Genomic DNA, 14,852 nt, shown 5'->3' with positions numbered 1-14,852 from the left:
AAGAAGACATTAAATAAAAGTGTAATCTGTAATTAGGCTTTTAAAAACCGGTGATGGCTGCACGTTGTAAGGCACACCCTGTAGGGGAATTATACTGCCAAAAATCAAGAGCACACTTTCAATTTAAGAGCAGGATTTTATGGGTTTGTGCTCAAATTGTAATGCTTGTATTCAAAACATCTCCTTTCTTTCAAATATACTCTGTTATCTTTGTTTGCACGCTAAGATTTAATGCTTCTTCACAGATATGTTATCCTCCTTCTCTTCGCATGCAAACTTCTCTGCACAGATCAAAACTGTGCCCTTAAGTAGCTTCTGAATGGGACTCATTCAGAAGCTACAGAATGCCTCACCCCTTTCCTTTCATGAAATGCACAGGTCTTTCCTACTGTTATGTTCTTAGGAACAAAGCTGCAACCCTGCATGTTGTGAGTTAGCGGGAAAAAATCAAAAGCACACTTTGGATTTATCTGGGACACCTCGGACTCACTGCAAACAAACTTTACGTCAAAGCTGATGTGAGATCAGAATCTGTTGCTAGGATACTTTTATGAAGCACATGAAAATCCTAACCACAGCTTGGTGCCAGTCAGATGAATAAGTGGTGGACCCAAACACAAGGCAGAATTGTGGCAGACATGTGCAGATTCTCAATCCACTACAGACTGTTTTAATCAGCCATCAACTCAAATCAGGTGTGCTGAAGCAGTGAAACATTGGGCTGGTAAACATTGCAGTAGATGACAACAAAGTACTTCCAATACGATCCTTGGTACGTGTTGAATCTGCATCAACAGGCATTAATGGTATACATACTCCACCTTAGCTGTGTGGTGCTTTGTGGCCAATTTGCAATAGTCCACATGGGCTATTAGTGTAGGATTGTTCACAACCAGCAAAGCTTTTTATTTATTTATTTAAGAATTCATAACTGTGTCAACATAAAAAAAAAAAATCTAAGACTTTATTAAAAAGGATTAATTTGATTGAAGTTAAGATTTTGGTTTTCAGCAACAAACAGGTGGGCCTGGAGCGAAACAAAAGATGAATGCGTAAAAAAAAAACAAAAAAAAAAACACAGGTTATGCTGCAAGCCCTGAGAACCTTGTTAGAGTACACGGCACCATGGACTCTTGGAAATACCAGGAGATTTAAGATAAAATATGGTGGGCTTTGCCAGATAAACTAAAGATTAGCAAACATTGTTTTTTTTTTTTGCAAATAACGATTCAAAAAATAAAATGCTTAAACAATCAATGGGTTGTGCTGAAGAGAAGTAGCATAAGAGCGGATCCAGGACTCTGGATGATCTATGGAGATTGTACAAAGGAATGGTCAAAAATCCTATTTTCTTTTTATTCCCAAAGCTTGTGGAATAATATAGAAGATTGAGCAATAGAGGTTTTAAATAAGTATTAACAGTAATTGAGGCAACGTTTTCCTCACTGAATAAATCTACCCGAAGGCTAGATTGTAATTGTAATTTTTGTAATTGTAATATTTTATTGTAAGATTATGCTACTGTGATTTAAAGATCAAGTTTAACTGAAAATGGTTACAAGTTAAAGAGCGATTCACATTGTAGCGGTAGAACGGGTGCCGTCCAGGCTTAGATTAACGCCCTGTGACTTTTGCTGCATGTTCTTCAACTTTTTCTCTCTGCCCATTTTCTGTGTGGTTAATTTGAATTAAGGCCATTACTGCCACAAAATCTTAAAAGATTTCCAAGTCACAAAAGATGGTTAACTTCCTTCTTCAAGTTTATTGCTGTGTCAGCTTTAGAAAAATAAGCTCTTTCACAGGTTACATTTAAGAGGTCGGTATTTATTATGCGCAGCCTCCTCCTGACTGATCCATTTTCTTGGAAAATGGAACAAAGCAAATACTTCTATGTGAGGGTCTCTTATATTTTCCTGTTCCAAGAGTTAAAGACCATCTGAATGTTTTTGTTATTTATGCTGAGCATCAATACAATGGCTGTTGTATCAATTTTCCCACAATGCATAGAGCTGACCTGCAACAGAGGCTAAATGAATAGAGTAGCATGGAATCGGAAAATATATGGTGGATCTTTGGAAACTTTCAATGGAAAGTTAAAGTGGCAATATTTTTTAGTTTTATATTGCCCATTGAAAGCACTGCATTGAATTTATGAGAATTAACTGGGAAATTGTGGTAATTTACCAAAAGTGTAACATATTCAAATTTATAAATACAAACATTTTATTTTTAAATAGCCAAACATTCCTGTGATCACTGGAAGTTAAACATTTATACCAGACATCATATAGCGTATTTATCCATACTATAAAAACGTCATTTTATTTAGTCCAGGGGATCAAATGTGCAGCTATTGTAGTTTTTTGCTCTATATGGCCTAAATCATCAGTGCATGTGATTGAGAAATGCACAATTTATATAGAGGGCGTGGCCCTAAAAACCCCTGCAGTAAGTGGTGTGCTATGTACATGTGATTGAGGAACTGCATAGACATAATGGATAAGGTTTTGTTTTGAAGTTTTACCGTATTGACGCTGTGTTGTCTTAGCTGTCCTGCCAAGCGTAATCGGATCCTCGGATACGATGCTGGCAGTCCAATAAATCTGATGAGATGGTAACAAGTTAAATAGATAAGCCAGACCAGTTTGAAGAGCAAAAACCTTTAGGTAAAAGTTTATTTACTTGCCAGCTGGAGAAGAGGACTGCTTTTGTAGTTTCTCTCTGCACATAGAGGGGACAGATGCCTTGCTTGTACGGTTGTAAAATATGGAAGCAAATCGTTACCATATTTCAAATGAAAAAGCATTTTCAGAAATGCTTTTTCATTTTAAGAATGTGGCTGCATTGTTTGACCCATAAATGAAATTAGTTATCAATAATCCTATTTGCATTTTAATTTTCTTCTTCAAGACTGCTCATTCTTTCACTTAATTAAAATGAAAAAGAAAAAGACATTTGAGATTTATTTTTCAAAATGTACCCCAGCAAATAGATGCCAAAATTCAATTTGAAATGTAAAATTTGAAAATGAAAAAGCATTTCCAGAAATAAGAATATGGCTGCATTATTTGACTCATAAATGAAATTAGTAATCAATCATCCTATTTGCATTTTCTTCTTCACGACTGCACATTTTATGCCATAATCAAAAAGAAAACAAAGCAGACATTGCTTTTTCGTTTTCGTGGTCTGCCCGCAAAGTACTGCCCAGAACTCGAAAACGAAAAAGCATTCCGAGCTGCGGGCGCAGAAGAGTGACGTCATCAGCCGCTCTCCCTCAGCTCCCTGCTGACCGAGCTACCCATCTTGTTCAGTAGGGGGCGCTGTGCATGTCTGCATTGCATTACATTGCAAACGTGCCGAGAAATTGATTGAATTGCAGCAGGGCTGAGCTCAATTTGTGGCAGTGGCAGGCAGAACTGGTAGTTCCGCCACAGCTCACAGTCTGCCGCAGGGTGGCAGGGGATTCCGCGAGGATGCCAGAAGGTGCCAGACCGGCCGTAAAAGCTTGCCAATGCGGTTGCCGCTGTTTTTGTGGAAGCTGATGCTGATTATCGGCAGTTAGGTTGTCATTATTGTCAAGAGTGTCTGTGGAGCTGCCACCGGAAGTGATGCCAATGCTGATTATCGGCAAACAGGAATTCATTATTGTTATAGCCTGTTACCTTTAAATAATGATTTCATTATTGATTATTATTTAATAAACAGCTTTAGACCCATAACATAAGGTGATTGTATTTACTTGACATAGAAAATAAATAGCACTATGTGTATGTGTGACGTGTTGAAAGGATGACGATTTATTGCACAAACAGCCGGTTTATTATAGAGCACGAGCGGCTATTCTGAATTGTCACTCACAGAAAATTATAAATAAATGCTTAAAAACACGCTGGATGTCCCAGGCTGTAAGGCTGCCATGAGGATGCCACAGCCTGCCACCGGAACTACCAGTTCTGCCTGCCACTGCCACAAATTGAGCTCGGTCCTGCTGCAATTCAATCAATTTCTCGGCACGTTTGCAATGTAATGCAATGCAGACGTGCACAGCGCCCCCTACCGAACAAGATGGGTAGCTCGGTCAGCAGGGAGCTGAGGAAGGGCGGCTGCTGACGTCACTCTTCTGCGCCCGCAGCTCGGAATGCTTTTTCGTTTTCGAGTTCTGGGCAGTACTTTGTGGGCAGACCACGAAAACGAAAAAGCAATGTCTGCTTTGTTTTCTTTTTGATTATGGCATAAAATGTGCAGTCATGAAGAAGAAAATGCAAATAGGATGATTGATTACTAATTTTATTTATGGGTCAAATAATGCAGCCACATTCTTAAAATGAAAAAGCATTTCCGGAAATGCTTTTTCATTTTCTAATTTTACATTTAAAATTGAATTCTGGTATCTATTTGCTGGAGTACATTTTGAAAAATAAATCTCAAATGTCTTTTTCTTTTTCATTTTAATTAAGTGAAAGAATGAGCAGTCTTGAAGAAGAAAATTAAAATGCAAATAAGATTATTGATTACTAATTTTATTTATGGGTCAAATAATGCAGCCACATTCTTAAAATGAAAAAGCATTTCTGAAAATGCTTTTTCATTTGGTAACGATTTGCTTCCATAGTAAAATGCCAAGTTCGGTTAAATGTAAATGGTTTTAAAAACATAACTTTTTGCAATCGGTCATATTGCGGTGTGCTGCAAAAGTATTCACACTTTTTCCACAAGTTGTCACATAAAAACCATAAACTTCAATGTATTTATTGGGATTTTCTTTAGAGACAAACACAAACTAATGGATAAATGGGAGCTGTAGGGAAGTGATGCCTGGTTTTAAAAAATTTTCACGTGCATTTGTTTCCAGACCCTTTTAATCTGACACCTCTTAAAAAAAAAAAAACAATCCAATGCAACCAACTGCCAGCAGAAGTCACCTAATTTGTAAATGTAATCCATTGTAGTCAATCTTAACTTGAGGTTAGGGAGTATTAGTGAACAGACGACACCATGAAGACCAAACCCCGCCCAACCCGGTCAGAGATAAAGTTGTGGCGAAGTTTGAGGCAGAGTTAGGTTGAACAAACATCTCACATAATGCTATTCAATCCATCAACTGAAAATGGAACAAGGATGGACCAACTGCAAGGCTGCAAAGAAATGGCGGTCCACCTAAATTTACAGGCTGAGCCACGGGAGCATAAATCCAACAAGACTACCGTAAACTTTGAGGGGCTGCAGAGACCTACAGCTCAGGTGGGAGAAACTGTTGACAACACGCTTATTAGTTGTCTGACCGCCATTTTTGGAAGGGTAGCAATATCGTTAAATTGTGGAACACAACCCAAAAAATCCCTGAAAAATACGTTAATATATGTGGCTTCAATGACATGAAGCATAAAGAAGTTCAATGGGTATTAATGCTTTTGTATACATGTGCATAAAGAAAAATTACAGTTTATGTTTTGTTTTTCTTTAGGAAACAAAAGTCATGGTGGTCCCCTGTCCAAGTGTCCAGCCTATAGAAGAGGCCCTAGAAGACTGCACTCGCAACATAATACCTGTCATACTCTACGCCATCAACCAGGACTCTCTCAGCTCGGAGCAGGTGGCCGAGCTCCGGAAGGTCAAAGAGATGCTCCCATTTCCCATTTGCTTTGTCCGTATCCCCGCCTCCACACTAGCAGCCTCCCCAGAATCCAGCCGCCGGGCGGAGAAGGAGAGGGAGAAGAGCGGCCTGCACAAACAGTTGCTCTCACTCGGCTTCTTGAATAATCAGACTGGACACTGTTCCTGTGGAGCCCCAACGCAGATTTCCACCCCGGGGGCTAAACCCCAAAGCATGCTGGGCGAATCTTTCGAAAGATTGCATCGACTGCTGGTGCCGTTTGCTCGCCAAGTTCTCCAGAACCAACAAGTAGAGGCTGCCAACCTGCTTAATGGGCTTCACTGTCGATGTCTCGACCTTTTCATCAACCAGGTCAGAAGATGACGCATCCTAGCGCTGGTTTGCTGTACTTGCCATCGTCAGTGCATGACCTGTTTGTTGTCAGTGTATTTTGACCCTTGTAATCCCGTAACACAAACACTAACAGACCTTTATCATCTTTGCATTACTCCCCTGAAGGCCTTCGACATGCAGAGGGACCTGCAGATAACTCCCCGCAGGCTGGAGTACACTCGTGAGAAAGAGGGGGAACTCTTCAACTCCCTGATGGCCATCGCTAACCGAAAACAAGAAGAGATGAAGGAGATGATTGTGGAGACCCTCAGCAGCATGAAGGAGCAGTTACTAGAGGATGCAGCCAACCTAGAGTTTACAGGTTAGTGAGTAGGTACACACTGAATTGTAGATTTTCTTTCACCTTTATGGGTTTTGTGTGCATAAATAATATTTTTTACAAGTGTGGATGTAGCCTGAGTAATCTGTAAATGATCTATTTGAGTGCTGACCCAATGAATAGCCAATAAAATGATAAATTATGATCACATTTTATGACTCTTAGCTCACAATTGTCATTCACAGGCATTAGTGTTTGCAGACAGCACTTTCACAGCTCTCATTTGATCTATGAAGCACTCAGTTATTTGTCGAGGCTTTTCAACCACGTGTGGGTTTTTTTGCACTAAAAAAACATACCTTTTAAGATCCAATGCACATTTGCTGCTGTGATTCTAATAGGCAACATGAAGAGTGGTTACTCAGACGGACTGTTAACATGTGGTGTGTACTCCGCCAGCCAGCCAATATATAAATAATGATTCATTGATTCATATTCAACAATGTCTGGTTTCACTGTAAAAATGTAGTCATTTTTCAGCTTCTGTTTGATTGGATTTGAGCAGTTTCCCAAAAACCTTATCTACCTTCAGACAAACAAAATTATTGAACGGCATCATATTAAAAAAAACTAATTGACTTTGCAATATCATTGTTGGATATTGTGACGATGTAATTACTGCTCTATTTTCATCCACCATCCTAAAGTCCTCACTATGTCTAGAGTTGTTAAATAATATGTGTTCCCCTACAGATTTCTTCTATTATCGCTTTTTTTTTGGTCACTCTTGAATGTTTCAGATCATTTAAAAAATGTCTTACATGAGACAGAGATAACCTGAAAAGATACAAAATGCATTTTCTATGGTGATGGTGATTTCATTTTAATGAATAAAAGATATCTTCACCTACCTGGTTGCATGTGTAAAAGTAATTTGAACCCCCCCAGTTAAATCATGAAATAACTGATTAACCACACACATTGTTGGAAAGCTGAGTTCAGTTTTACTAACCACACCAAGGCCAGATCACTTCCAGATGTGTAGAATCAAGCAATCACTTAACTAGAACCTGTCTGACAACATGAAGTAGGCTAAATGATCTCATAAAGCAACACTTCATGTCCAGATCTAAAGAAATTCAAGAGCAGTTGAGAAACAAAGTCATTGACGTCTGTTGGTCTGGAAAGGGTTACAAACAAGTTATTAGCTTTAGGGGCAATCACTTTTTCCACATGGGTCCAGGTTAGGGTGTAAAGGTTTACACCTAAAAAAGATTATCATTTAAAAACTGTTATGCATTCTGTTGAAACTTGTGCGTTTTCCTGTTAACTAGTTCAGTTGTTCAAAGTTGAAAATTTCCTCTGCTTTGTTTCCTTTGGTTTCACTGTTAATTACTCACTAAAAGGAACAAATGTCTCTTATTTTGCTCCTAGAGGATCTTTTTCATTGTATTTCTATCTTAACCAGAAAGAGCAGAAAGATCATCCTTCACAGACTCTGACTATTTAGTATCTAACTTTTCAAGTATTTGTGAAACTGATTTATGATTTGTTTGTGCAAAAGAAGCAGCTCAGTGTTCTGTCAATAGAGCAGAAGTTTCCAGTTCTGAACCTAAAGGGCTTAAGGCCATTTTATAGAGTTAAGACTCTGTTTTGATCCAAAGGGGAAGAATTGGCTGGATTTTGTAATTTGTCCTAAACGTTTGGCTGAATTATTAAGCAGCTGAAGTGTGTTTTTGGCTGTTGCAGCAATCCTTCTGGGAATGTTGAAGAGGTAGGATTTCTGTTCTGTGTGGGTACTTTCTATGACTTAAAACCCTGCTTAGATGTTGCAGCATATTTACATCCATTATCAGCATGAAGTTATAGACCAACCCTTAAACATGGTAAATGGAAGCTAACTCTAAAAAGAAATCAGTGGTGGGATGTGTGTTGAAAATGTTCTTTCTGCATTTTTCTTCCTAGTTTTGCTCAATAATGCGACTTTGAACCTTTTGGTGTCTTCATACAGCAGCTACTGTGGGGATTTTAGCTATAGTTCCACAAGTATATGCCTGCTCATTGTTCTTATTTGTTATTTATGAACACATCATCTATTTTCTCTATGAGTGAATAAAGTGAGCAAATAATAACAGAAAGAAACCTTTTCTGTTAAAACAATCCAGCTTGTGACCACAAACAACACAGATCGGAATAAAATGTCAGCTTACTTTTATGGGGATCACTCGGGATTGCTTAGAGGCGACTGTGGCTCAGTAGGAAGAGTAGTTGTCTTGCAATCAGAAGGCAATCAGAAGGTTGTGGGTTCGATTCCAGCTTCCTCCTGCCATATGTCGATGTGCCCCTGGGCAAGGCACTTGACCTCAAGTTGCCTACCGATCTGCGTATCGGTGTAGGAATGTGTGAGTGTTAGTGAGTGCGAATGGGTGAATGTGGCTCTAGGGTAAAGCGCTTTGAGCGGTTTGTATGACTGGAAAAGCGTTATATAAGTTCAGTCCATTTACCATTTAGTTTGCCCCACCATTTAAAAACAGGGATATTTCAGTGCAAGATAAAAGATACTGTAGACATGACCTTTGGAGCAGATGTTTGATGTTTATGTCTCAAACTCTTTGATCTTAATCTTAGAAATAAACTAATGCTTTTAGTGTCTGCTTTTTGCATCCTGTTGAGCTAAATATTTTGTGTGATTTAGGTTTTCTGGTGTGTTTAGTGGATTACTGTTGTAAAATGTGAAATACTCAAGCAGAACCAGTACTGTGCAAAAGTCCTGTATTACCGTACTTTTTTTTTTCTTTTTTCCATCTAAGAAGATTACTGCAGGCATATAAGAGTGGGTGTATCATGGAGAGAAAAGCCAAGGCATTTATTAATAAACCCGTTTGATCTATGAAGTACTGTTTTATGTGTAAATGGTGCTGGGAAGTCTTTTGACTATTGGGCAGATCCAGAAAAGCAGAATAACAATGCCTTCTATTTGTTTTCCTTATTTAATCTATTTTTTACACATTCACTATACAGAAACTTTACTGAAATTAAGATGCTGTCGGGACTCCTGCATATTTACATTATGTTCAATCTCCAAGGAACAGCTCATGACATCTGCGATATTTGTTTGTGCTAACAGCGCGCACACATGCTGCATATTATCTTACAGACTTTTCTTTCATCTACAGACATCATTGTAACTACCAACGGAGAGCCTGTTACGTCAAAGGAAATAAAATCCTGCATCCACTTGATCCAGGAGCTGATAGTGGTGCGTTTGAATCAGGCGGTGGCGAATAAGCTGATCAGCTCAGTGGACTATCTGAGGGAGAGCTTTGTGGGAACTCTGGAGCGGTGCCTCAACAGTCTGGAGAAGTCCAGCTATGAGTCCTCTGTGCACAATGTTACTTCTAATCATCTAAAACAGGTGGGGAGGAGTTTTTTTTTTTTTAAAGTGGAACTTATTTTGTGTCGGTGCTGAAAAGTGAGATTATCACAGGTGTAAATCATGGGCTGTTATGGGTCAGCACGATCAGATTTGGAGAATGTGACAGCAGGGCTGCAACGATTGCTTGAATGAATCAATGAAAAAATCCTCAGAGCAAAAATCTGTTGCTTTGATTCTTGGTTTAATATAAATTAATGCTGCTCCATAATCAAAATGTTTTTCCCCCACGTTTCACAGGGGACGTTTACTGCGGTTGCGCAACATGCTTCTGTGTACATTAACCGTGATAGAGAGAGATGGGAGAGAATGAGCTGAAACCCTGATGGGAGAAGACCAAAAACATTATAAGTTTAGGTCCCCATCAAATAAGTGAGAAGTAGGGCTGAGACAATTAATCAAATTAATCATTATTAGTCGATTATTGAAATAATATTCAACTAATTTAGTAATCAAAGCATTAACTGTAGTAAACAGACTCTGAAACACGCATTTGCTGAAAGAACAATCCACTCAGAGCAATAATTAGGCCAAAACTGTACAATTCAGTTTCCATTCCATTCAGTTTTATTTATATAGCGCCAATTCACAACACATGTCGTCTCAAGGCACTTCAAAAAGTCAGGTACATACATTCCAGTTAATCGTAACCATTGAACAGTGCAGTCAGAGTTAGTTATTTATTCAATTTGGATAAAAAGTTTTTCTATCTAAGGAAACCCAGCAGATTGCATCCAGTCAGTGACTTGCAGCATTCACTCCTCCCGGATGAGCATGTAGAGACAGTGGACAGTCACTGGCGATGACTTTGCAGCAATCCCTCTTACTGAGCATGAATGTAGCGACAGTGGAGAGGAAAAACTCCCTTTTAACAGGAAGAAACCTCCAGCAGAACCAGAACCAGGCTCAGTGTGAGCGGCCATCTGCCACAACCGACTGGGGGTTTGAGAGAACAGAGCAGAGACACAAAGAGAACAAAGAAGCACTGATCCAGGAGTACTTTCTATGGGAAGGAAAAGTAAATGTTAATGGATGTAGCTCCTTTAGTGGTTTCACCTAGAAAGAAAGAACAGATAAACTCTGAGCCAGTTTTCAAGGTTGGAGTCTGAAAAAGAGCACATATAATTAGTTACAGTAAAAGCTCAGTCAATCGCCATGTCTAGGAGAGAGAAAGGGTTAAACACTAAAAGACAGGGCTATGTGGATCATCGGTAGAAGGTGAGCATTAAGTTGTTGCCAGCAGAAGCTTGGACGATTCCCCTCTCCAGAAAGGTGTCACAGGTAGACACAGAGTCAGGCCAGGTGTAGCTTCTAGGAAGAGAAAAGAGAGAACAAAGTTAAAAGCTGAAATAGCAGCAAATAATGCAAAATTGGAGAGTAGTGGGAGAATGTAGCGAAGAGGGTTAAAGCGGTCATTATGTCCTCCAGCAGCCTAAGCCTATAGCAGCATAACTACAGAGATAGCTCAGGATAACCTAAACCACTCTAACTATAAGCTTTATCAAAAAGGAAAGTTTTAAGCCTAGCCTTAAAAGTAGACAGTTTGTCCATCTAGAGTCCACTGATGGTCATTGTTATACTAAAAACCACAAGGATTGGGATAACTCTCTCTGTCAGATTGATTATAACCATTGGAAAAGAGAAGGGGTCATACAGGTAGCAGAAATGGAGGGTGTGTTTGCACCTCAACCATAACTGAGCCGGTTTAGGCTAAACCTGACTCCCCCTTACCCCAACCAACAGGGAGGGAGGAAGACGGAGGTAAAAAATAAGGAAGAAAGGTCAGGATACAAAAAATATATGTTTTGTCTGTAAATATGCTTTGTCCAGAACTTCAAGTGGCATAGTTTTAGCTTCACCTGAGCATTTCTCATATTTTTTACAAATGTTTTGAACAATTGCACTTTGCAACATGCAACAAAATGCATTGTCCCTTTTTAAAAATACTTCACTAATAAAATGCCATGTTCTAAGCATTGAATTTAGTTTCTTTACGATTTTGCTATTTACACTGCATTTAAACTGCGCAATAAAGGTTTTTTGTTTTTAAGTTAACAACACTTGTTTATTAAGGTGATTGAGGTATGAAAAACACTCAAAAAAAAATAAAAAGCGGCCGCTCAGTTTATCGCAGGAGGAACAACCCTGATGAAGCTGCGCTCTGTTCATCCACAGCGGAGTGGAACTTGTGAAGGAGGTCTTTTTCCACACTAACCGCCTGCTATCTGTCAAAGTTCAACAAATTTAAACTTTGACCTGAGCACAGGCGAGGTTCCACCGGGCTGCTCACACTTCTATGCAGAGGCCGGAGCTGCAGAACCGTTGTTGCACAAAGCAGCAATACAAATGAATGGATTTAAGATCACAGCAGAACCGGAGCCATCTGTTAAAGAAGGCAGACGCTTATCAGTTAACTCGTTTAATCAAAGAAAAATTTGATTAATCAATTAGTAAAATATTGGAGAGCGGCATCCCTATGGGACAGTGTAAATAAATGTACTTGTACTCTTGACCTATAACCAATGGCCCTCCAGAAGTCACATCATTTGTAAACGGAGTCCCTCACGACACACTTTTCAGTTTTTATTTGTGAAAAAGAAATTAGGACCTTAGATTTTCCTTTCCACTTTACAACTATTAACTGCTTTGTGTCGCATAAAATCCCTGAATTTTAGAATAAAGATGTTACATGACAAAATGTTGAAATTAGTTTTGCAAGGTGGCAAGTGTCAGTATAAATTATTAGATGATATGTACCATTAGGTGTGAAGGTCATCCTTTTCTTATTCTTCAGTTACTTAATGCTGCCTATCATGTGGAGGTCACCTTTCACTCAGGATCCTCAGTCACAAGACTTGTCTGGGAGCAAATCAAACAGGTGAGGACTTGAGAAACTTATGAAAAAAGGCTTTAATATTCTGAATTGATTTTAATGTCTTTCTGTTTCATATAATTGTCTTTTAAAGATAATCCACAGGATTACGCTTGTAAACCCTCCTGCCATCACATCTGAGTGGAAGCGAAAAGTCGCCCAGGATGCTATAGAAAGTCTCAGCGCTGCCAAACTGGCCCGGAGCATCTGCTCCCAGTTCAGAACCCGGCTGAACAGTTCTCATGAGGCGTTTGCAGCATCTTTACGCCAGGTTAGACCTGTCTCTTCTTTGATTTCCTTTTCTGTGTTGTTGCTGGTACTGTCTACTCTTCAGTCTTCAATCTGAGTGATCTTCAGTCAGGTTTTACATACACCCTGAACTCTGTTTACCAGCTGTATTTTTAAAGGAGCTAGGTAGTTCACGTAGACTGGAAAAATGGTTTTGTTGTAATCACTTTGTAAGAACTTTATTGTATTTAAAAAAAACCTACACAACTGCTTTTATACCCAGCAATACAATCCAAATTTAACTGAAAGGCAAAAATTTCAAGAAAACCTATTTACCATTATTTTTTGCCAACTCCGCAATAAACAAACGTGTTGTTGACAGGTGACTGTGTATTGGGTATAAAATATATAATATGTTAATCGCAACAGTTTTATCTAAACCTCCATGGAAAATTATGGGTAATAAAAAACATGTTTTGTAATATTTCAGGATGCAAACCTAGAATTTAGATCTTTTAACATTGTAGAAAGACTCACATGCTAAAACATAGGGGCATGAACTAATATTGAATAGGCCTGACCTTTAAACCCTCACTGCAGTACTGTGTGAGAAACATGCTACTTTGATCAAGCAGACACGTACTTAGAAGTTTGACAAATGATTGCTACAGCATCCAGTGCAGACGACCTGTGGAGTGCTGCCCCCACTTATTGGCATCTTTGGTACAGTTGGATAAAAATCCTTCAAATAAATGCATCTTTTTATTAGAGCAGCAGGTCACACAAACATTTGGTGGGATGATTTTGTGTCTGGTGAACCGTTCCTGGCATAATTTGGCCAGATGTTTCGGATCATTATCCTGATGAAACACACTTTGATGATCTGTTTTTACTTCTCTGGCAGAGGCCACCAGATTTTTATTAAAACGGTTCAATATTTCAATAAGTCAATGATACCATGCATTTCAAGATTCACAGGGGTGCTTTGAAAGAAAAACAGGCCCACAGCATCACAGTTCCTCCACCATACCTAACAGTGGGTATGAGGGTTTTTTTCCACATATTCAGTGGTTGTTTTACACCAGACTCTCCTGGAGGTTTTTGTTTCCAGAGAACTCAATCTTAGTCTGAACAAAACAAAACCATGGTCAGATGAGAGTAAAGGTTCAGTACAGTTTAGTAAGATCTACATTTATGATACTAGGGGAGAAAGGGCTGAACAACCATTGGCATGAATAGTGTCAAAAGGAAGTATTAGGTGCACCTGCATGTTTTAGCTGTGTCTTTGTTGTAGTACAGTGGTTCAAGTGGCTCATTAGCGGGTCATCGGGTTTGGCAGAAGCCTCTTAATGAGGCATTCACTTTATCAGTATCAGAATCAGCTATATTGCCAAGTTCGTACATACAACAAACAAGGAATTTGACTCCGGTACACTTTGCTCTCTGGGTTTCTTTTTTGTTTTTTTGTGTTATAAGATATATTCTGCATGTATCCTTATGTCCATAAATACATATATGCAATATACACATATACAAAGGTGGATTATCCAGCTGTGTTTAACCAGGAAAACATCTATAACATCTAAAACAGGCCCACTGATCTAGATCCAGCTCATTCTTACCAGAACAATTCTGGTGCTGGGTTATCCTGTGACTCTGTGTGGCAGCTGCAGTCTTCTCTAGGTCACTAGAGCACACACTAACTCAAATAATTCAAAGATTTCCAAAACATCTGCAGATTTGGACTGTTTTGTTTTAAATTTCCCATCCGCTTGATTATCAACTGTTGCAAATTTTCCCTTCGTGCTGTGAGCACTTTGTCAAACAAGATCCACATTTGCGTTGCTCCAATCCAGTCCACAGGAGCCATCGTCCTGCATGTTTCAGATTTTCCCTGCTTTAAAACAACTGATTGTCATTGATGGCTGATTAACAGCTGAACTTCATTCAATTCAATTCAATTCAAATTCAATTCAAAAATACTTTATTAATCCCAAAGGGAAATTAAATGTTGTTATAGCTCATATTATGAAGGTTTCCTCAAAGAGCC

General features: G+C 39.0%; 1 protein-coding gene across 1 annotated transcript in view; it reads left to right on the top strand.

Annotated features, from left to right (window-relative positions):
- The window catches only part of dstyk (dual serine/threonine and tyrosine protein kinase), a 42,125-nt gene that overhangs the window by 13,113 nt on the left and 14,160 nt on the right, over nucleotides 1-14,852 (top strand). Inside the window, exons 3-7 of the mRNA XM_047347359.1 lie at nucleotides 5,468-5,968; nucleotides 6,116-6,311; nucleotides 9,446-9,684; nucleotides 12,497-12,580; nucleotides 12,669-12,845. Coding sequence (XP_047203315.1) covers nucleotides 5,468-5,968; nucleotides 6,116-6,311; nucleotides 9,446-9,684; nucleotides 12,497-12,580; nucleotides 12,669-12,845 — 1,197 coding nt within the window. The remainder of the gene's footprint in view (nucleotides 1-5,467; nucleotides 5,969-6,115; nucleotides 6,312-9,445; nucleotides 9,685-12,496; nucleotides 12,581-12,668; nucleotides 12,846-14,852) is intronic.

This window comes from Girardinichthys multiradiatus, chromosome 20 (genome assembly GCF_021462225.1).
Source record: "Girardinichthys multiradiatus isolate DD_20200921_A chromosome 20, DD_fGirMul_XY1, whole genome shotgun sequence".
Taxonomy (NCBI): Eukaryota; Metazoa; Chordata; class Actinopteri; order Cyprinodontiformes; family Goodeidae; genus Girardinichthys; species Girardinichthys multiradiatus.
The sequence above is the reverse complement of the archived record's forward strand: the minus strand, read 5'-3'. Positions and strand labels throughout refer to the sequence as shown.